The sequence below is a fragment of the Amblyraja radiata genome, chromosome 15 (assembly GCF_010909765.2).
Source record: "Amblyraja radiata isolate CabotCenter1 chromosome 15, sAmbRad1.1.pri, whole genome shotgun sequence".
In the NCBI taxonomy this organism is placed as follows: Eukaryota; Metazoa; Chordata; class Chondrichthyes; order Rajiformes; family Rajidae; genus Amblyraja; species Amblyraja radiata.
In genome coordinates this window covers 10594474-10615447 of record NC_045970.1, presented here as the reverse complement: position 1 = coordinate 10615447, position 20974 = coordinate 10594474, and the positions used below count along the sequence as shown (strand labels likewise).

The window sequence follows — 20974 nt, the reverse complement described above, 5'->3', positions numbered from 1 at the left end:
GGACAGGCTAGATGCAGGAAAATTTTGCCCGATGTTGGGGGAGTCCAAAATCAGGGGTCACAGTTTAAGAATAAGCGGTAGGCCATTTAGGACTGAGATGAAGAAATATTTTTTCACACAAAGAGTTGTGAATCTGTGGAATTCTCTGCTACAGAGGCAGTGGAGGCCAATTCACTGGATGTTTTCTAGAGAGAGTTAGATTTAGATCTTGGGGTGAAAGGAATCAAGGGATATGGGGAAAAAGCAGGAATAGGGTACTGATTGTAGATGATCAGCCATTATCACATTGTATGGCAGTGCTGACGCGAAGGGCCGAATGGCCTACTCCTGCTCCTATTTTTCTATGTTTCCATATTTCAACAATAAAGTCCACCATGAGACATCCATATTTTCTCAATGAAGGGAGACAACCAAGAATAAATTCACCATAGTCTTCAAAGCAAGCATTTGGGCACCAATGGAAAAGATGATGTGAATATCAAGACTTCAGGTTCAGCACCAAGCCACCCAACAACAGTGACCTCTACTCTCTTGTATGTTTCTGAGACATGCACAAGCCACAGCACTCATCACATACCATTGACACGATTTCCATAAAATCTTCAAAATCCACTAACGGGATAATCGAACAAATGTCTATTCCCAAACAACTTATTGGGAAGAGGGACCTTAACCACCATCATAGCTCTGGCGTCATTCACATGCCTGACAACAGACTCTCTGAAGAGAACACTATTGCTAGGTCCATCATACAGAGATTGCCAGGTAGGCAAAGGATAGGGTTTATGAATATTCTCAAAGCCCCCATGAAAAGATAGCAGAGACATTACATTTCAACACGCTGGCTGGCTTCCCTATACACTTTCAGTTCTGAGGCAGGGTCTGGACATGAAAAGTCAACCAATCTTTTGCCTCCACAGATGCTGCTTGACTCCTTGAGTTCTTCCAAAAAGTTTTTATTTTGCTTGAAAGGTGCAAAATCCCCACTGATTTGTGGCAATCCCAGGCTCAAGGTCATTCAGTGTGAAATAGGAGTAATCAAGATGCCATTTAGAAACTTGAGTCGTTCAACAAAGAGACATAATTCTGTGATGTGACATAGTGAAAGAATCACTGGTTGCAGCGAAGAGAGCTGCAGTTGACTTGTTTCAATAATGTGGTGTTCAATTACAAGGATTTCAACATTTCTAGTCCATTAATGCTCTGTTCATTTTCCTTCGGCAGTTCTGTAATTATTTCATGCGAGGTTAAGTGACATTTTGAGTGATTGCCAGAAAACGGTTAAAAAACAGGTCCATCTTTCATTTTGCTACTGCTTCTGTATAAAGTAATTGCACAAGTTTAATATCTTCTTAATATTTATTTCAGTCATGGAAAAGCTTGTCCTCAAAGGCTCTGGAAATCATGGAGGAACTAACTGGTGTACAGGTATTGAAATTTGACCAGAATTTATTTCAATGGCATAATGTTCTGAAGAAGGGTCTCGACCCAAATCGTCACCCATTCCTTCCCTCCAGAGATGCTGCCTGTCCCGCTGAGTTACTCCAGCTTTTTGTGCCTATCTAATGTTTTTCTTTGATCATCAAAACTAAGCTGATTAGCTGCAGTTCGTCTGTGAAACATATATATTGAAACAGTGAGCTGGTTTGGCAACACTAAAGTCTTCACCAGCCAATCTGGCAACCATGTGTGGGGAGTATTCACAACCAAATTGAGGAGATGTCTCTATTAACAATATATTCTGGAACCTACTTTCTATTTAATGTTTAATTAAATAGATTTGTAATGGTATGAAGTGAGGGTGAAAAAGGACTGATAAATAGTAAGATTAAATGAGAACTTACCAGTTTGAAATTTGATCTGTATTTTATGAGGAGTTACGATGAGGGATTACGTGAAGAACCCGCTCAGCACGCATGCGTGTCATACTTCAAAGCAGCGGTGTGAGATCCCAGATAACTGTAATGACTAAACATAGTAAGATTAGAGAAGAGATACCAGTTAAGTATATATGACCTGGGTGGGAGCGGAGGGCACGTAATCCCTTATCGTAACTCCTCATAAAATACAGATCAAACTTCAAACTGGTAAGTTCTCGTTTAATCTTACTATTTTACTTTGGAGTCACATGAGTGACTACGTGAAGACTTCAAAGCTCTGTGATCTCATGCCGTAGAAACGTCCATGCACACGTCTGCCTTGACTGTGGGAGGAATAGTGTTAACACAATTGCACATGATTCGTTATTGAAATCATAAAATGTATTAACACAAATATAACCCTATTTATGGGTTTTAATTAATTTACAGAATTTAAATTTCTTTCTGCAAATGTTCCAGTCTCTCTAACTGGTTTGTTATAAAATAACTGGAAGTTCTTTCCCCTGACCATCCTGCTGCTTCGAGGACTTGGTCCATGGGCAGATCCAGTCATACTGCCGATGATGTAGCTGCAGCCCTGGTGGAATGAGATTTGAACACATTAGTATCCACCCCAGCCCGCGTCAGTACCTTTTTCAGCCATCTCGAGGTCGTTTGGACCGTCACTTTTTTGTGAGGTTTCTTATGGCTGATCAGCAGTCCATTCTCATGCCTCTCAGGTTTTTAGTTTCACCATGTATAGTGATAGATGTTTAACTATACAGAGGCGGTCATCTGCAGGGTATGACCTACATTGGATATTGAGGCCTGCTGATCCGTCTGTTCTGTTTTACTGGTTCGTAAATATGGAACGTAATATCGTCAGGTGAGGAGGTCATGTTGTCCAGTCTGTGCAGTGACTGAACCCTCTGTGCCGTGACCAGTGCCATTACCATGACTGTTTTTTAAAACGTGGGGACAGGGTAGATGCTGGTGACTAGTTCCTGAGTACTTTCAGGACAATGCTTACATCCCATACATGGGAGTACCTGGTTTTTTGGGAGTTTGTGTTAAATATTCCCCTCATGAGCTTGGTTACCAGAGGGTGAGTCCCTACCGTGTAACGCTCTGTCCCTTGCCATAGATATGTCGACAGGGCACTTCTGGCGCTGTTGATGGCACTGTAGCTGAGCCCCTCATCATAGTGGAGGCCTGCCAGATATTCCAGAACAGATGGGATGTTGATATTTCTGTTGGTGGTTTTGTTCTTATGGTAGTACGTTTCCCACTTTCTGATGTAGACCAGATATTGCTTCTTGGTTGACTCTCTTTGGGCCTCCGAGATGATGTTTGCTGTTCGGTCCGTGAGTCCCAGTTGTAGAAGCGGTGTTTTTAAAAACCTCTACAAATTAGCAGGTTCCAGCTTTATGGCTTGGATGGCTATCCCATCACGGGATGTAGTAGTAGATCTGGTCTGTGTGGGATTGTAATACATGGTTCGAATACCATGTTTTGCACCACTGAGAATCATGGTTGAGTAGGCTAATCGGGTACTCCCAAATACCAGACGCAGAGTCTTGTTGTATTTTGCTTCATACCCGACTGATGAGGCAGGAGGGAGGGAGTGCATAAATGAACCATTTCCCCCAATGCAACGAAAATGCATCTGTTGCCGTTGCCCCAGGGTCTGGTTCCCATAAAACATAGTTAGATATCTTCTAAATGCGACAAAATCGATATCCGGTTTCCCGTATTTGCTGTGAATACAGCAAACACTGTTTTATTTAACATGCATTCGGTGTTTTCATTAAATTTGCGTGGCCTGGTGTCTGCCACTAAACTTAGTCTCCGTGGTGGGTAAGTGGCTGATATCCAAATATTTCTCTGGATGCACCATTGCCAAATTGAATTAGCGGGATTGTCACATGATATCGATTTGTTGCCGCCCATGTGGTTGATGTATGCTACCACAGTGGTATTGTCTATTTGTAATCTAACATGCTGGTGGTGTGTAAGTCCATGAACTGTACCCAACATTTCCAAGTAATTTATACCCAGTGTCAGTAGGAAGGATGCCTCCTGCACTGTCCATCTATCTCCACAGCTGGTGATGGTAATGGTGGCTCCCCACCCCAGTGCACTGGCATCCGTTTGTAGTACCATCGAAGGGTTACTGACAATGATAGGTTTGGAACAAAGTCAGATGTTATCGATCCACCATTTTAGCTCCGTTTTGGCTTGAATTGGTAGTCTCATAGGTCTGTTAAAGTGACCTGCATTGATTTTTAGAGCTTGATTTTTAGCTCTCTGTAATTTTTGGTAATGTAACCCAAATTGTGTGGCTGGGAAAGCAGCCACCATTTTACCGATTATTTTGGCTACCAATCTGATGGATGGATTTGTGATGTCAATGAGGTTGCTAGAATGTCTATTATTTCTCTGGCCTTTCCCTTGGGTAGTGTCACCGTTGTGAACTGAATCAATGGTGAATCCCAAGTAGTCCATAGTAGTGGATGGTGTTAGTTTAGATTTAATTGGATGGATGATAAATCCCAGTTTCCCCCAACAACTGTTTTTGTGGCTGTTACAGTTAGTATGGCCAATTCCAAAGTTATGCCCACATGAGTATGTCATCCAAATATGCCATAACCATATGTTTGCGTTTGCGTAGAAACGCTAGGCCTGGTTTTTAAATTTTTGTGTACAGCCTTGGCTGATGTTTGTCCAATTTGGCAGCACTTTATATTGCCAGAGTTGTTCCATCCAGTTAAATTTTAAGTAACGTCTGTGGTCACCTCGTATGGGTACTGAATAGTATGCATCTTTTAAATCGATGCTAGCCATGAAGTACCCTTTGGAAATTAGTTGTTTAGCAGTAACAAAGGTTTCCATTTTGAAGTGAATATATTGTACAAATATATTTAATTTGTCAGATCTATGATGATGTGACAACCATCATCTTTTTTGGTTTTAGCACATATATTGGACACGAGTTCTAATGGTTCGTGTTGTGTTGTCTGAATTACACCTTTATGTAAAGTCGCTCCAGTTCAACTTGTGTTTCTGTTTTTTACCTATCAGAGAGCACAAATTCTCGGTTTCGTTTGTGTTGAAATGGAGGGCTGTTTTTGGTGTACAAACTCTATGGCATATCCCTGGATACTGCTTAAGACGTAAGTATCGGATGTTAGCATGCTCCATGCATTTAAAACCTAGTACAGCCTTCCCCCCAACCTCCATGCTTCCCATATTATTTGGGGAACCAGACCCCCTACCTCCATTGTTACCAGTGGCAGGACTACTTCTTCCTGAAGTTCTTCCGTTGCTGTGCTGGTGGTTGGTTCTTCGGGTTGGTTGCTGGTGTTATTGGGGTTACCCGCATCTTCCAGGAGGGTCGGCCTGGGCCATGGCCTAAAAGACTCATGTTTAGAGTGCCGAGCCCTCGAATTTCACCAGTTCTGCCCGTGGGTGCGTAGGGGTGTTGTCGTAGGTTATGGTGGGTTTTTGGCAGGGTAGGTTGGTTGATCCTTTGATTAACCCCAAAGTTCTGGCTTCTTCGTCCAGCTCCTTTACCTGCTTAGACAAGTTGCCTCCTGAACAGGAGAATAGGCGGTTTGGTGGCTCCAGGCTTACACAGCCCCGCGGATTTTTGGATTTAGCGTTGGCTGTATGGCACTTTTTCTAATGCTATTTAATTTGTGCTGAGTGTTGCATAGCAGTGCCTGCGTGTCCTGTTGGCCTTGGGACATGGCCGTGGTGCCACCGTACGGGCAAAGGCGGTTATTCCTGAAGTTTAGTAACTTCAGGACTTTTGTAAAACTTCACATCCATCTTCTGCCCGTGGCCGATGTGCTTCCAGGTGCAGCTGTTTACAATTGGCACATTCAGGGAAATGCAGTTTCCTGGTGTTAAATGTCTCTGTTGTATCCAGCACAGCCTGTTCCTGTAGCTGGTTCAGTGACATGTAGTCAATGCTTGTTGCAAGCTTAGGCTCCAGGTTTGCCCCTGTTTGGTCTGGCTGCATGAAGCTTACCACCATATCCAGCAAATTCTCTTCACCCTGCACCCCATGCATGCACTGGTGTTTTCTTCCGCGGTCCCCTCTTCCAAGTCAGCCCAGAACTGACTCGAGGTGCTCCCCTCTGATAAGGTGGGGACATTGTGCAGCCCTTGAAAAGGTGCTGCTGTGGGTTTGATATAGTGCCCACAGTGGCCTGACTCCAAATCCCGGAGCCGGTCACGCTGGAGCAGATGCTCCAAACACCGTTCCCTGCGGGTCCAGCGCTCTCGGTCGCTGGCCTCCCGTGGTGTATCAGAGTCGGACTCCTCCGAGTCCACGACTCTGTTTGTTTTGTGTTTTGCCTGCCGCCCGGCTGCGTTGATTTGGCCGGCGCGGCGGCTACACAGGGCACAGCTGATCCCACTGCGGGTGATCTAGTGCCGGCGGCTGCTTTGCTGGCTGTCCGCTGCTTCGCGGTCCTCCATGACCAGCTTTGTCGCAGCCCCCGTTTACTTTTTGCCTTCCCTGTAGTGGGCAAAAAGACGACAGAGTAAGAAATCTTACCTGCAATAGCGGCTTTTTGAAATTGCCGCCGCGGGGGAAGCTGCTTCGCGGTCCTCCCTGACCCGTCCTTCCACCGCGTCTGACGTTTCGCAATGCGTGTAGCGTAATGACACGCATGCATGCTGAGTGGGTTCTTCACGTAGTCACTCACGTGACTCCGAAGTAAAATCAAAAATTGAAGGCCCCATTCCATAGAGCAGATGGTAAAGGGTCTGTCCCACTTGGCGATTTGTTTTCAGTCAGCTGCGAACAAAAAAATTCCAGCGGCGGCAAAAAAAATGTTGCGACACTTGAGGAAACACCGCGTGTCAATACGTCATCACGCCGCATCACACCGCGACTTTTTCGGTAACCTGATATATCAGTCAATGATGCCGGCAGTCGCCGAAAAAATCATCAAGTGGGACAGGCCCGTAAGCATAACTAGTATATGATAATTTCTACATTACCTGGAAACATACTACATGCTATTTAAAGCCCTCTGGCAGGAAAACACTTTCCTATGCATGGGCCAAGGATTGTTTCCAAGGAAGTGTTGCCTGTTTCATGATGTCTCATTGTCTCAGGAATGCACATGCACAAGATGCAATGTCAAATTGGAAGTCATGCAGTACTTGAAATCCACACCGTCCTTGATTAAACATTGTTTCCTAATAGGGTGTGTTTGCAAACTTCCGGTACTGTTAGATGGTGACATGAGAAAAACATCTAAATGTGCATAACAGTTTAAGTAGCAATGTTACAAAATTTTGTGATTTTAAAAATAAAGTCTGTAATTTATCCCATCAGATAAAGCATAAAAATAAGTTTAATTTGACACCTAATTCACTTTCATATCTCAAGTATTTAAAAAGTTATGGCCATTTTCATACTGGGAAATGAGCATCTTGTTCCCTATTGATTTTCTATGGACATAACAAAAAAGCTGTGATCGTGAACAGTCAAAAGCCCATAACTTTCTTAAAAATTAAGAGAACTGAATGAAATTTTCAGTTATCATAGATTGAAGCATTCTGAAACAAATATAAAATAATCTTACTTGGATGACCTGAAATTAAAGCATATAATTAGTTAGTTACCTAATTGTAGCTAATTTCAGACTTCAATTACTAGATCTAAACATCTATCCATTTCTTAATAAATGATTAACATTTTTAAATAGCCTAAATGTCCAAATAATATTCACAAATAATTCACAATAAAACATGATTTTAAAATCTCATTAACATTAATTTATAGGCCAAATGGAAGGAATTTAGTGTTTAATTGCTGTAAATAAATGCCCATTTAAATCAGCTTTCCAGTGGGTCCCTGTGGAACGCGCTGGTTTAGAACGTTCACATTGCGGTAGATTTGTGCCCCAAATGCCGAGAAAAATACTGCGGGATATAATGGGCCCAAAATGAGCTACTCGCAATATTAAACTTTGTATAAAGGGATCTTTAGAAGCCCTTTTTAATGTAAAAATATACAGCCAACCTTCTGTGGTTTGCTTTATGAGACCCTGCGGTTGCTGGCGGTCGCGGGTTTAGAGATTGATTTTTAAACTACTATAACTATTATTCAAGGCCTTTAAACCTAATAATAGCTTTTGCGACGGGGTCTTTCAGCGATTTTTCGTTAATAATTAACTAGGCTGAACATTTTCGATTGGAACAGCTTAGAGAAAATCGCGTTTTAAACCCGCCCCCTCTAAACGGCGCCAAAATCGCGCACACCCGCAACGACAGATTTTCACCGACGCTTCAGGTAGGCTTTGCAACATACCTAGTTTAAGAAAGAACTGCAGATGCTGGAAAATCAAAGGTAGATAAAAGTGCTGGAGAAATTCAGCAGGTGCAGCAGTATCTCTGGAGTGAAGGAAATAGGCAACGTTTCGGGCCGAAACCCTTCTTCAGACTGGTGTAGAGTGGGGAGGGGAGAAGAAAGGAGAAAGGAAGAGGAGGCGCCCGAGAGCTGAGGGAGTGCTGAGAAGGGGAGGAGACAGCAAGGGCTACCGGAAATTGGAGGTCAATGTTTATGCCGCTAGGGTGCAGATGTTCAGGGGGGGAGAGATTGGAGTGAGACAGGGGAGTGGAGAAGTTGAGGCGGTTGATGTCCCAACGGCAGTTTTGGATGGCAGTTTTGGCCACCTCAACTTCTCCACTCCCTGTCTCACTCCGATCTCTCCCCCCCTGAACGTACAGCCATCGACTCACTCCGCAACAACCCAGACAGGTTTATCAAACCCGCCGACAAGGGAGGTGCCATGGTAGTCTGGCGCGTCGATCTCTACAAAGCTGAGGCCACGCGCCAACTCTCAGACACCTCCTCCTATTTACCCCTGGACCATGACCCCACTGACGAGCACCAGGCCACTATCTCCAGGACCATCACCGACTTCATCCACTCCGACTCCCTGCCCCCCCGAGCCTTCAACCTCATCGTTCCCCAGCCCTCAATGGCCCAATTTTACCTTCTCCCCAAAATCCACAAACCTGACTGTCCTGGTAGGCCCATTGTCTCTGCCTGTTCGTGCCCTACCGAAGTTATTTCCACATACCTCGACTCCATCCTATCCCCCTGGTTAAACCCCTCCCTACCTATGTTCAAGACACCGCAGACACTCTCCGTCGTCTCCGGGCATTCCATTCTCTAGGCCCCCATCCCCTCATCTTCACCATGGACGTCCAGTCACTCTACACCTCCATCCCCCACCAGGAGGGTCTCAAAGCCCTCCGGTTCTTCCTCGACCGGAGAATCAACCTATACCCGTCCACTGATACTCTCCTCCACCCAGTGGAGCTGGTCCTTACTCTCAATAACTTCTCATTTGACTCCTCCCATTTCCTCCAAATACAAGGCGTAGCTATGGGCATGCGCATGGGCCCCAGCTATGCCTGCCTCTTTGTTGGGTAAGTCGAACAATCCTTGTTCGAGGTGTGCCAGGGCCCCATCCCCGACCTCTCCATCCGCTACATCGACGATTGCTTTGGTGCCACCTCCTGCACCCACACACAACTGAGTGACCTCATCCGCTTCACCAGTAACTTCCACCCGGCACTCAAATACACCTGGGCCATTTCCGACACATCCCTATCATTCCTACCACTATCTCCATCGCAGGTGATAGACTTCTTACCAACATCCACTATAAACCCACTGACTCCCATGGCTATCTAGACTACTCTTATTCCCACCCTGCTTCCTGTAAGGACTCCATCCCCTACTCCCAATTCTTCCGTCTACACCGCATCTGCTCCCAGGATGAGGTGGTCCACACCAGGGCATCGTAAATGTCCTAATTCTTCAGGGAACGGGGGTTCCCCTCCCCTACTATAGATGAGGCTCGCACCAGGGTCTCTTCCATACCCGGTAACACTGCTCTCTCTCCCCATCCCCCACACTCGTAACAAGGGCAGAATCCCCCTAGTCCTCACCTTTCACCCCATTAGCCATCACATACAACAAATAGTCCTCCATCATTTCACCACCTCCGACGTGACCCCACCACTCGCCACATCTTCCCATCTCCCTCCCCCCCATCTGCTTTCCGCAAAGACCGCTCCCTCTGTAACTCCCTTGTAAATTCTTCCCTTCCCTCCCGCACTACCCCCTCCCCGGGCACTTTCCGTTGCAACCGCAAGAGACGCTACACTTGTCTCTTTACTTCCCCCCTCGACTCCATTCAAGGACCAAAGCAGTCGTTCCAGGTGCGACAGAGGTTCACCTGCATCTCCTCCAACCTCATCTATTGCATCCGCTGCTCTAGATGTCAGCTGATCTACATCGGTGAGACCAAGCGTAGGCTTGGCGATCATTTTGCCGAACACCTCCGCTCGGTCCGCATTAACCAACCTGACCTCCCGGTGGCTCAGCACATCAACTCCCCCTCCCATTCCGAATCCGACCTCTCTGTCCTGGGCCTCCTCCATGGCCAGAGTGAGCACCACCGGAAATTGGAGGAACAGCACCTCATATTCCACTTGGGCAGTTTGCACCCTAGCGACATAAACATTGAATTCTCCAATTTCCAGTAGCCCTTGCTGTCTCCTCCCCTTCTCAGCTCTTCCTCAGCCCTCTGGCTCCTCCTCTTCCTTTCTTCTCCCCATCCCCCCCCCCCCCCCCTCCATCAGTCGGAAGAAGGGTTTCGACCCGTAAAGTTGCCTATTTCCTTCGCTCCATAGATGCTGCTGCACCCGTTGAGTTTCTCCAGCACTTTCTTCGATTTTCCAGCATCTGCAGTTCCTTCTTAAACAGAAATATTAGACAGATGGAACCAATTTTGCTGAGGGTTGAGGCAGAGATTAGTAGATGTTAGATGGAACCAGATAAGAGAGAGATTATGGGCAGATGAGGGAATAGGAAAAGTGAACCAAGGGAGTAAAGAAACCCAGGTGGGTTGATATGTGGGTGATGGGTAAATAGATTCAGTGGAGGAAGGAAAACGTTTTGGTAATGAGGGGGGGGGGGGGGGGGGGATGGTTGAAAATGATGAACAAAGGGGGAAGAAACATGGGTGGACTAGTTGGAGTGAGAAATAAACAGTATGGTTACCTAAAATTGGAAAGATCATTGTTCATACTATTGGGACATAGGCTACCCAAGCAGTATACAAGGTGTTCTTCTAGTTAGCATTTGGTGGTAACAGTGGAGACAGCTGAGGGCAGACACGACAGTGTGAGAGTAGCAAGAGGAGTTGAAAAGGCATACAGCCAGAAGCATAAAATGACTATTCCAAATAGAGTACAGGTGCAGTGCAAAATGGCTCCCCTCTGTAGAGGGGGCGACAACAGGAACCCTCAATGCCATAGAAGAGGTTCCATTTCCCACATATCCGGGTCTCTTCCCCCGTCGTTCAACTTTATTTTCCCTCCTCTGCCGTATGCTTTACTCTGCCCTTCAACCGTCCCTTATCTGTTTTCACTTCTTATCTACCAACCTCCCAGTCTTTTCCTCTACTCTGCCCCACCCCTTGTCATTTGCATAATCTTGCCTCATCTGATTCGACCTGTTACATACCAAAAGTTAAGAGTGTTTATTTGTCCCATGCACCCAATATGAACCGGAACAATAAGCTTCTAACATGCGGCATCTTTAGAGGCACATTAGCTGCAACAATCATTTGCAACAACAACTTTGGTTATTCTATGTAAACTGCATCATAGTGAAAAACAAAAGTACATTTCACACTTCCCCCTCACTTCTATACACAGGGCATCTTCCCTCTACACCCTCAGTCCTCATGCAGGATCTTGACTCGAAACATTAACTATTCCTTTGCCTCCACAGATGCCGCATGGCCCACTGAGTTCTGTCAGTAGTTTTTTTTTTTGCTCCAGCTTCCTGCATCTGCAGTCTCTTGTGTCTCCAGTTTTTTATTCAACCCTTTGTTGTCCAATGGTGGATGGAAGGTGGCCTTAAACCATGGCCTTTCCCCAAACAGCCCTTGTAATGGCTGCACCAATTTCACCGTGTCCCTCAGCACATGTCAGCACTTTGAAATGGGCTCATTTGCAGCATTTGATTGTGGACAGGTCTCTGCGGTGGAGGATGAGCAACCAGTAGATAATCCTCCACCCTCAGTTGATGTATGGCCCCCAGAGCATATGTTGCTGAGATATGGGGGTTCAAGCTTGGCAAAGAGCACAGCATTCCTATGCAAACACTTAGAGAAAGCACATTCTCCAAATGACCATGGAAAGCTAAGCCATTTATCACGCCATCGGAGGTAGACAAAAATGCTGGAGAAACTCAGCGGGTGAGGCAGCATCTATGGAGAGAAGGAATAGGCAACGTTTGGGGTCGAAACCCTTCTTCAGACTGATGTCGGGAGGGGTGGGGAGGAAAAGAAAGGAGGAGGTGGAGACAGTAGGCTTGTGGGAGAGCTGGGAAGGGGGAGGGGAAGGAGGGAGAAAGCAAGGACTATCTGAAATTAGAGAAGTCAATGTTCATACTGCTGGGGTGTAAACTACCCAAGTGAAATATGAGGTGGTGTTCCACCAATTTGCGCAGAAGCCTCCCAAATTAGAAGTTAATTGTTTGTTGTCTCATAGCAGTTTGGTTAGTATTACAGGAATGTCCGTATCGTATGTTCTGCTTTCCAATCTGCAAAAATGATTGTATTGTATTAATTATGATAGGAAATAGTTGAATGTAAAATTTATGATTTCACATAAATTGAAAATGATCTTAATTTGAGTGAGAACATGTTTTTAAAAATCTTAAAAATGTCTTGAAACTGATCATCAGGTTTTCCTGAAGAGCGATAGCCTTTGTTTGATGGTGGGAGATAGTTTCAAAACACAATCAACAATACCATGTGCTCGTATATTGGCAATGCATGTCCAGCAACTAGAAATAGGTGCCTTTACCATGGCCAATGGCACTTACAAATGGCCAAAACTAAGGTGAGTTCTGACAAACTTAGCAAAATTGGTTTTAAAAGTAAGTAATGTTACATAAATTCTAAGTTGTTCTTGTCCAATAAAGTGGTTCAATCAGTTGTATTGACAGTTATATTTAGATTATAACGTTCATAAACAACTGAATTTTCCTCTTAGCTTTTCTGTTTTGAACATCTTCAACTGGAGTACAGGAGTGCAGCTTCAAACATACTCATGAAAAAAATCGTCAAACAATTATTTGACATTACTCTTGCAGATCTATATTCTAAATCCACCAGACTCCTCTTTAATTTATTTTGGTTTCACTTGCAAGCTCTTCATGGCTGGAAATGTAATTGCTTAATGTAGGTTTTCAGGTTAGTTTAGAGATACAGTGCAGAAACAGGCCCTTCGGCCCACCAAGCCCATGCCGACCAGCGATCCCTGCACACTAACACTATCCTACATATGAGGGACAATTTACAATTTTACCGAAGCCAATTAGCCTACAAACCAATACGCCTTTGGAGTGTGGGAGGAAGCCGGAGCACCCGGAGAAAGCCCACGAGGTTACAGGGAGAACGTACAAACTCCGTACAGACAGCACCTGTGGTCAGGATCGAACCCGGGTCTCTGGCACTGTAAGGCAGCAACTCTACTGCTGTGCCAACGTGCCACCCTAACTGAATGTTCTTTATAGAATGAAACCTATTTATAATCATTTCCAGGTCGTGTCAGGTTGCTCTAGAATGATGACCTGGGTAGTGTCGTCCTTACAGCCCCAACACAACATCTACCCCAGTGAGTCACTGGATAATGTTATTCCCATTGTAATGTACTCTTGGGGGCATTGTGTGGGACACGTAGACTATTTTCCTCAAACTAGGATCAGCCACGTTTCATTATCACACCTTGGTTTGGAACCATTGTGTTGTGCACATGCCCCTTTCATTGGCTCCTGGCATCACAGCCGCACTGCTAAGTGCCAGCAGCTGCAAATGATCAAATTGCAACAGTCTATTTGAACCACCCCATTGCACCATAGAAACCAACAATGCATTATTTAATCAGTAATGCATGTGAAGATTGTGATCCCAAGTGTTCTTTAGAAAACAGTGTTGGTCCAATAAAAAGGTGGATTTAGAATGAAAATCTGTAAGAATAACATCAAATAATGTTGACTAATGTTAGAACATGCAAAGGCGTATGATATTTCTACACCATGTATTTGGGGGGGCTAGTTGGCTTAAAAATGCATTCAAATCACTGAATCAGATATATTTTGTAATTAGTTTATCAAAAAAGAGTTATTTGAACAAGCTTTGAGGGCAATGGGCCTGTCCCACTATATGGGTTTACCCAAGAGCTCTCCCGAGTTTAAAATAATCAAACTCGTGGTAAGTACGTAGAATGTACGTAGTGGGTACGTCGGAGCTCGGGACGTCTCTTAGCGGCTTGTAACGCTAGCGGCAGGTACTCGTGAAACGCAGTAAACTCGTGGAGATTTTTCAACAGTGCGGAGAGTGTCCACGAGAGTCACCGAGTACCTACGAACGGCCATTACCGTAATTCTCCGAGTTCGAATCAGGGGAAACTCGGGAGAAAGCTTGAATTATCTCGTACAGTGCGACAGGCCCTTACGAATGTGGGAGGGGCTGGTGGAAATGTGTGTGGGCAGACCACAAGTTCCCAGTTTGATGTGAAATTGTCATACAACTAAATTCCAGGTAATACGGTAGTAAGCTGGACCAAAGACCAAAGCAGCAATTAGTTATTTACCATCTTTCCTTGAATAATGCTGTCATGGTGGCGCAGCGGTAGAGTTGCTGCCTTACAGCAAAATACAGCGCCGGAGACCCGGGTTCAATCCCGACTATGGGCTCTGTTTTTACGGAGTTTGTACGTTCTCCCCGTGACCTGCGTGAGTTTTCTCTGAGATCTTCGGTTTCCTCCCACATTCCAACGTACAGGTTTGCAGGTTAATTGGCTTGATAAAAATGTAAAAATTGTCCAGTATAAAATTGTCCAACTTCTAGTATAGTCCCTGGTGGACTCTTCGGAAGGTACAAGGTCGATGAGGGCATGGGGGGACCTCCGTGAGAGGAAAAACAATGGAGGACCCAGCGTGGGGGGGTCACCGTGAAGGGGAGGGGGGAAGAACAATGGACTATTGGCGACCTGGTGAGGTAGGGGGGGAGAACACAAAGCGGGAGCTGGCGTGCTTTGTTAAGGGCCTGTCCCACTTAGCCGTCAGTTGCGCCTCATTTACGCGTCATATGTAAAATAGATCGACGCGTCGTGATACGCGACGTCACGCGCAAATCACACATTATCACAGCCATCTGGTGCGCGTGACGTCATTACAATACCCTGTGCCGCCCGGCGACGCATGGTTACAGACATTGACGCACGGTGACGTAACTATGCATCACCACGCGATACACGTGAGACGTCACACGTGAGACGTCAGCGTGGGAAGCCAATGCGTCACGGTGCATAGCCAATGTGTCAGCCTGCGTACGTGATACGTCATGCAGTTGGCGCGCGAGGATTTCGTTACACTGTGAAATCCTGGAGTGCCGCACGATACAGCGCGCCACCGCATGCGATTCCACAGCTCACCTTGCACAATGCATGCGTCACCCACGCGTCACGACTCGTCGACCTATTTTACATATGAAGCGAAAATGATGCGCAAATGACGGCAAAGTGGAACAGGCCCTTAACTCTGTCAGCGCCATAGGCGGCCGCTATTCGTACACATTGGGTATGCAAGCAAAAAATCTCACTGTGCCCTGTCACGTGTGACAATAAAATATTCCATTCCACAAACAACTTTGACGTTGGTTTGAAATAATAATTATTTTATTTCGGTTTCTGCACCCAGTGTTCTATTATTTATCTGCAAATTGGAAAATGTGAAATAATCATGCACTTTACATTTTTGTACTTTTTTTTTCAAAAAAGGAAAATAGCGAAGGTGATTAGTCAGATCCGAGCATTCCAAGAAAAACCCTATATGTTTACCCCTGATCTGGAGCTCCAGACCCATCTGAGACAACAAATATCTAATTTCAGTGATGTGGATGTCCATGCTCTTGCTGCAGAAAATAAGCATAATTTCTACCAGTGTCCAACGGAAAGGCATTCGCGGAAGATTCAGGACACCCTGCGTAAAATGAAAGCAACATTTCAGTGAATCTTTCAATAATGTATTTACCTGGTTAGGGAAATAACTAGTTGTGTCCTTCTTTAATGTGTACCTAGTACAAAGTCTAATATTATTAAAGAACAGATGCGCCTTTTGAAGGGTTCTTTTATATTTCACAAAAAAGAATTGATTTGTGTGAGCAAATTATAGATCAAAGCGATAGAGAGCTGTGGTATTTTCGAAGTTTCTCTTTGGCATTGGTGGGCAACAATAGGCTCCAAACAACTCAAATTCTACAAATATTTCTCTACTGGCATTGCCCTGGAACTTGTTTTTTTTGTTTAATACACCGACCTAACATTACCCAAATGTCCACATTGATCATCTAGGAAGGAACTGCAGATGCTGGTTTAAACTAAAGATAGACGCAAAATGTTGGAGTAACTCAGCGGGACAGACTGCATCTCTGGAGAGAAGGAATGGGTGACGTTTCAGGTTGAGATCCTGCTTCAGACTGATATCAGGGGAGGGGGCAGGACAAAGATGGAATGTGGTCAGAGACAGTAAAACTGGTGGGAGAACTGGGAAGAAGGAAAAGCAAGGGCTATCTGAAGGGATATACCTTGCTTTCTCTCTCCAACCCCTCCAGATAATTTTGATGAGTACGGAACAGTTTGAATTTGATTCAGTCACTGCCATATTAATGGAAGTGAAGGAATTCAATGAGATTTTCAATAGAAATGTGAGGTGGTCGGGCTTTGAACTAACAAGAATTTCTACTACATGTTGATCAGGATTATTCCCAAATATTCCGAATAATATTGTGCCCTAGTATAAACATTAATTTTAATAGTCATTTTTCTTTAGGGAAATATCTTCACCCAACTTAGTAAGTATAATCAGGCAGTAAAACTGGGTGATATCTTCTTGGAAATCATAAGTATAGAACAGCAGCCATTCATTCTTTGGCATTCAGTTCGGAATATTGTATAAACAGCTATCAATAATTACATAAGATGTTTCACTCAGAGCTTCTTCAGTGAAAATGAAATGTTGTTTTCTTATATCAAGCTTATTAAACATCATCTGTGTTTTGTAACTAAAGGTGTAAAAGCACTCACAATTGCATAGCATTGTAACAGCACTGGCAAACTGCACAATAAAAAATATTATGCATGAGAGCAACAGTCTTTAGATTTATATATTTTTTAATTTAAAAAATAAACTTTATTCATAATATCGACAAAAGAAAACTGAAAATGACAATACAGTCTTTGTGTGGCACATACACTTAGTTTTGCTGGTTTCATACATAGTAATGTCAGCATATCTGTTTTGTGCATAGCACCATTGCTGCAAATGTGGCCCCTTGAGATGATACCACCTTATGCTGTTTGAGGGGGTTCCCCGCCAATCTCTCAATGACCATTTGCCGACAGACCCGAGACTGTGGTCCTCCCCCACAGAGCCTTTGCATTGGCTGCATCAAACTTCAGTGTCCCCCTTGGCGCATATTGGAAACATGCGTAGGCAGTTGAGGCCAGTTCATTGGCTATATTTATGTTAGATGTGGCCCTTGTGGCTAAAGGGATCAGAGGGTATGGAGAGATTGCAGGTACGGGATACTGAGTTGGATGATCAGCCATGATCATATTGAATTGCGGTGCAGGCTCGAAGGGCCTAATGGCCTACTCCTGCACCTATTTTCTATGTGTCTATGTCTCTATGTTGTGGAAATGGTCGATAAAATGGTTAATTTTTTGACATAATTCACTTTGTATTCACGAGCAGAAGTTTGTGGTTGATCATATAAACCTGGTTCAGCTCATAGCTTTAATACCCAGACTAGCCTACTTGAGCCCAAGGACTTATTAGGAGGGGGGGGGTGGTCTGGTAAGGCCATGGCAATGGGCTGAAGATCAATATTAGTTGTGTCTGTGCGACCTGTACCAATGCATTTCTTTTTGTGGTCCATGAGGGGGGATTTTACAGAAACATAAAATTATAAAAGAACTGGACAAGCTAGATGCAGGAAAAATGTTCCCTATGTGGGGCTAGTCCAGAACCAGGGTCCACAGTCTTAGAATAAAGGGGAGGTCATTTAAGACTGAGGTGAGAAAAAACCTTTTTCACCCAAAGAGTTGTGAATTTATGGAATTCCCTGCCACAGAGGGCAGTGGAGGCCAAGTTACTGGATGGATTTAAGAGAGAGTTAGATAGAGCTCTAGGGGCCAGTGGAGTCAAGGGACATGGGGAGAAGGCAGGCACGGATTATTGATAGAGGACGATCAGCCATGATCACAATGAATGGCGGTGCTGGCTCAAAGGGCCAAATGGCCTCCTCCTCCACCTATTTTCTAGGTTTCTATGTAACCTGTGACTCAGTGAATCAGTGATATTGCTGCTGCACATGGTTAAGTCAAACTCTGGTCCTTCTGACACGTGTGGTGTCAAGCCTGTTCTTACATGTCTCTGTAAATGACACGGAGAGGGTGTGTAGAAGGGCAGGACCCTTGTGCTTCATCTAAAATATACTTGTGGTCTTCTACACTTATCTGTGGAGTAGATCTGCTCTATCTATGATAACGTGTGACCCAGTGGACTACTCTGTTTTTCTCCAGCCCCTGTAACTCAGAGGAATGGTTCAGCTCTCAAATAACCTTGGTTTGCTGAACTCCCGGCGATGGTCAAGGTGCCTGGCAAAATTAACAATTAATGCCAGTAACAATTAATGTCTCCCAAATTAAAGGACTCCGAGAGACATATCTTTGAGCCGCAAGAGAGAAAAGAGCAAGCGCAGTTTGTTAACAGGATCACGGAACATTTTGTGCGTTTGATGGAACAGGTTCTGCTGTTCATCTCCTTCCTAAATCGAAGTGAAATGTTGTTCATATAATAATGAATCCCTGTGTTCCGTGGAGAGAGCACGGCTCTCAGGGTGAGTTGACAGGACAACTAAGTCTGCTGACGCCAAGAACACTTGTTCGATCAGCGACACTTGGTGTCAATGGGGAAAAAAAATAGTATGATATTTAATTGCATATTTTGTTACTGTTGGCACAATAAAACTGAAATTAAACCAGAATGATTAAGGCATAATTTGCTTCAGGTAGGGACTATGATAAACTGCCCTGGGCATACTTTGTCTCTCATGGTGAATACACGAGTTCTGATTACATAGAAACATAGAAACATAGAAAATAGGTGCAGGAGGAGGCCATTCGGCCCTTCGAGCCAGCACCGCCATTCATTGTGATCATGGCTGACCGTCCCCTATCAATAACCCGTGCCTGCCTTCTCCCCATATCCCTTGACTCCACTAGCCCCTGGTGCTCTATCTAACTCTCTCTTAAATCCATCCAGTGATTTGGCCTCCACTGCCCTCTGTGGCAGTGAATTCCATAAATTCACAACTCTCTGGGTGAAAAGGTTTTTTCTCACCTAAGTTTTAAGACCTCCCCTTTATTCTAAGACTGTGTGGCCCCTGGTTCTGGACTCGCCCAACATTAGGAACATTTTTCTTGCATCTAGCTTGTCCAGTCCTTTTATAATTGTATATGTTTCTATAAGATACCCCCTCATCCTTCTAAACTCCAGTGAATACAAGCCTAGTCTTTTCAATCTTTCCTCACATGACAGTCCCGCCATCCCAGGGATCAATCTGGTGAACCTACGCTGCACTGCCTCAATCACAAGGATGTCCTTCCTCTAATTAGGAGACCAAAACTGTACACAATACTTCAGGTGTAGTCCACAATACTCCAGATGATTCACATCCTCCTTCTGATACACATGCAGTGACAGGTCTTCTTTTGCGGCAGTTTTAGAGACGATGTGAGATAGATTGGATTATCTTTAATGCTGGCCCGCACACTGTTGCCAACAGTTAGCTCCATCCATGTTTTAGTAGCACAGCATGAGACCCACAAGTTTGTTACAAAAACAGTTTGATCTCCTCCAGACCAGTCAGCTGGGGATGGACCCGCAGTCCCGTTATGTAATTCTGGACATAACAAACATCAGAATGATCCATCCAGCAACACAACGGACTCAGATAAGTAGGTACACAAAAAAGCTGGAGAAACTCAGCGGGTGCAGCAGCATCTATGGAGCGAAGGAAATAGGCAACGTTTCGGGCCGAAACCCTTCTTCATACCCGTTTCGGCCCGAAACGTTGCCTATTTCCTTCGCTCCATAGATGCTGCTGCACCCGCTGAGTTTCTCCAGCTTTTTTTGTGTACCTTCGATTTTCCAGCATCTGCAGTTCCTTCTTGGACTCAGATTAGTGGCAGGTTCAACCCCGTCTCCAAACACACGCCCAACATCAACTGGCCAATTCCGTCAACACACGACACCACATCACTTCATATATACAGCAGCACCTCAGGCACGATTCCACACTTCCTTCTCCGCGTCCCATCCTGACCAAGGAACATCGCAGAAGATGTTCATCACGCTTTTCATCGCTTTTGGAATATTGCTTATGTTTCAGCCGTCTGCAGAAGGATGGCTGGATACAGGGGTGTATTCTTTCACTACTGGTACGTATATGTATATGTATTCACATAGCCCTCAGCTGGCAGCATTGGCAGGGAGGTGATTTAAAACTGATCTCTTCTCTGGGAGCGGAATTTCCTTCAAGGTCTGAACAACGTTGTGATGGGATTGTCAGAGGGTTATGAGACGAAGCTTCAGACCATAATATCATAAGACATCAGAGCCGCCTTAGGCCATTCTGCCCATCCAGTCTACTACACAATTCAACCATGGCGGATCTATTTTCCCTCTCAATCCCATTCTCCTGCCTCCTCTGCATAGTGTTTGATGCCCTTCCGAAACAGGACCATATCCATCTCCGGCTTGAAAATACCCAATGTCTTGCAATAGATTCATTGTTCGCAATGTTCCAAATGTGGCCTCATATTACATCTGTGCTTTTCCATTGTAGTCCCATCGAACTTAATGGTGGCCTTTCATTCCCCTTACGTATCGCTGTTTCAAACTGCAAATTAATATCCTACCAAATCCACCAAAT

At 44.7% G+C, this 20974-nt stretch overlaps 1 protein-coding gene across 5 annotated transcripts in view; it reads left to right on the top strand.

Moving 5' to 3' along the window:
* The window catches only part of kndc1 (kinase non-catalytic C-lobe domain containing 1), a 192925-nt gene extending 175805 nt beyond the window's left edge, over nucleotides 1–17120 (top strand). For all 5 annotated transcript variants that reach the window (XM_033033634.1, XM_033033632.1, XM_033033633.1 and 2 more), the window contains 3 exons: nucleotides 1369–1428; nucleotides 12655–12812; nucleotides 15756–17120. In XM_033033634.1, coding sequence (XP_032889525.1) covers nucleotides 1369–1428; nucleotides 12655–12812; nucleotides 15756–15987 — 450 coding nt within the window. In that variant the 3' untranslated portion in view covers nucleotides 15988–17120. The remainder of the gene's footprint in view (nucleotides 1–1368; nucleotides 1429–12654; nucleotides 12813–15755) is intronic.
* Nucleotides 17121–20974: the final 3854 nt, after the last annotated feature.